Here is a 1,674-nt window from a genome sequence, read left to right on the forward strand (position 1 = left end):
CAGACAGTGTTGGTGGGTAACAACACCGATACTTGCTTTTAAGGAAAATTGGAGCTTTTTTTCCTGAATTTGATACAAGACACTGCTTACTGCCAGAATTGCATTATTGTCACTGATTTTAGTTACAGGATTAATATCATGGACTACCGAGAGAAAAAAAATCGTAACCATTTCTTTATGATGGCAATATATATTATTAGGATTTTCAGTAAAGGAACACATAGCATATGCACTTTTAACTAACAAATAAGCATCAAACACATAATCACGAAGACAGGTTTAGATATGAAACGAGATTGGTTTATTAACTTCATTTATAATTTTCCAAAAATATTTTTTCTAACAATAAGTTCTGACAGGATAATATATCCTGTTCAAATTACTGTTTAATCTAGCCTTTTTAGTATAGGCAATCTGCATCAAATTCAGATGCAGTAGAGGCAGGTGACAGCTTGTTCTGCAATTAAAACTGTAAAAGAAACATGTAATTTTAACAGTGGTACTACACCTCTAATGAGAACTCCTGATGATGTAACGCAAGTATTATCCAGATATTGTCTGTCGACCAGAGCCTGTAAACATAATTTACAAAGAAGAGTACTTTAACTGGAGAGGTTGTTTTGCTTGTTCTTAAAGATGTCTCTTCCCTGAAGAGAGACACTGAGGCCAGTGTTACGGTCTAATGCTTTTGCGTTGCTGTTACCACTTAATGGCAGATACAAGGGTGCTTCTGGATAGGCTGGAGTGGAGGGAGAGATATTTGGAGCCCCCCATGGAAAAGTTAAGTTTGTTTTCAGCAGGGGGTGATTGTGACCTACACGTGGCAGCAGCATGTTAAATGCACTTGTTTGTGAGGGCATGCTAGGTGCAATGAGCCACTTTGGAACATTTATATGATGATCTTCTGATGTCCCTTCGGTGGAAGTCACTTGTGAATAATGTCTGTCTTCCTGGGGTTCTTGGTGTCCATTTGCAACAGTTTTAATTCGGAATTTCTGTGGAAGGATTTTTGGTTCAGTGATAGTGCTAGGCTGTACTTTAATAGAATCCATTTGGTGAGGGCTATCATTTCCCATGTGGCAAACCTCAATGCTTCCTAAAAGATTAGTTTCCAAGTTATGTTCCGTTTTTTCTTGGATAGTTTGCTTGTCTCTTTGAAGAGTGTGGGTTCTATAAATGGGTTCCAAAGGATAGAGAAGTACATTTTCTCTTGATGAACTGGAAGCCTCTCTTGATATAAAGGCAGAGTTATATAGATGCATATTGTGAAACGGTTCTAAGTCTGCTGACAGTCCATTGCCAATTAAGCTTTCTGCAAACCTGAAATCACAATAATTGTTAATGAAAGGAGAGTGGGGTATGTTGCACAATATATGGCACTGGGAAGGATCCTGTAGCCTATGAAACTGAATTTTGTGTGCCATAAGTTCAGTTTTCAGCTGTGCATTTTCCTGCATTAAAGACATTAGTCTTTCTTCCATAACTATGTCATTTATGCGCCTTTTTTCTCTTGACCTTTTGGCAGCTTCATTGTTTTTTCTCCTTTTGTCCCAATAGGTAGCATCCTTTCTTTCTTCAGGAATAAACTCTCGTTTTCTTCTGGATGAGTACAGAAAATGCTTTTTGTGGTTTCTAAATCGAAGTCCCTTTGCCAGCAAGTTTGGTCGTGGAAAG

At 37.9% G+C, this 1,674-nt stretch overlaps 1 protein-coding gene across 1 annotated transcript in view; it reads right to left on the bottom strand.

The window, feature by feature from the left end:
- Window positions 1-274: 274 nt before the first annotated feature.
- LOC122788325 overlaps window positions 275-1,674 on the bottom strand; it is a 2,049-nt gene continuing 649 nt past the window's right edge. The window contains exon 2 of the mRNA XM_044055406.1: window positions 275-1,674. This exon is cut by the window's right edge and continues 121 nt beyond it. Coding sequence (XP_043911341.1) covers window positions 603-1,674 — 1,072 coding nt within the window. The 3' untranslated portion in view covers window positions 275-602.

This window comes from Protopterus annectens, chromosome 13.part0 (genome assembly GCF_019279795.1).
Source record: "Protopterus annectens isolate FY-2018-M chromosome 13.part0, PAN1.0, whole genome shotgun sequence".
Taxonomy (NCBI): domain Eukaryota; kingdom Metazoa; phylum Chordata; order Ceratodontiformes; family Protopteridae; genus Protopterus; species Protopterus annectens.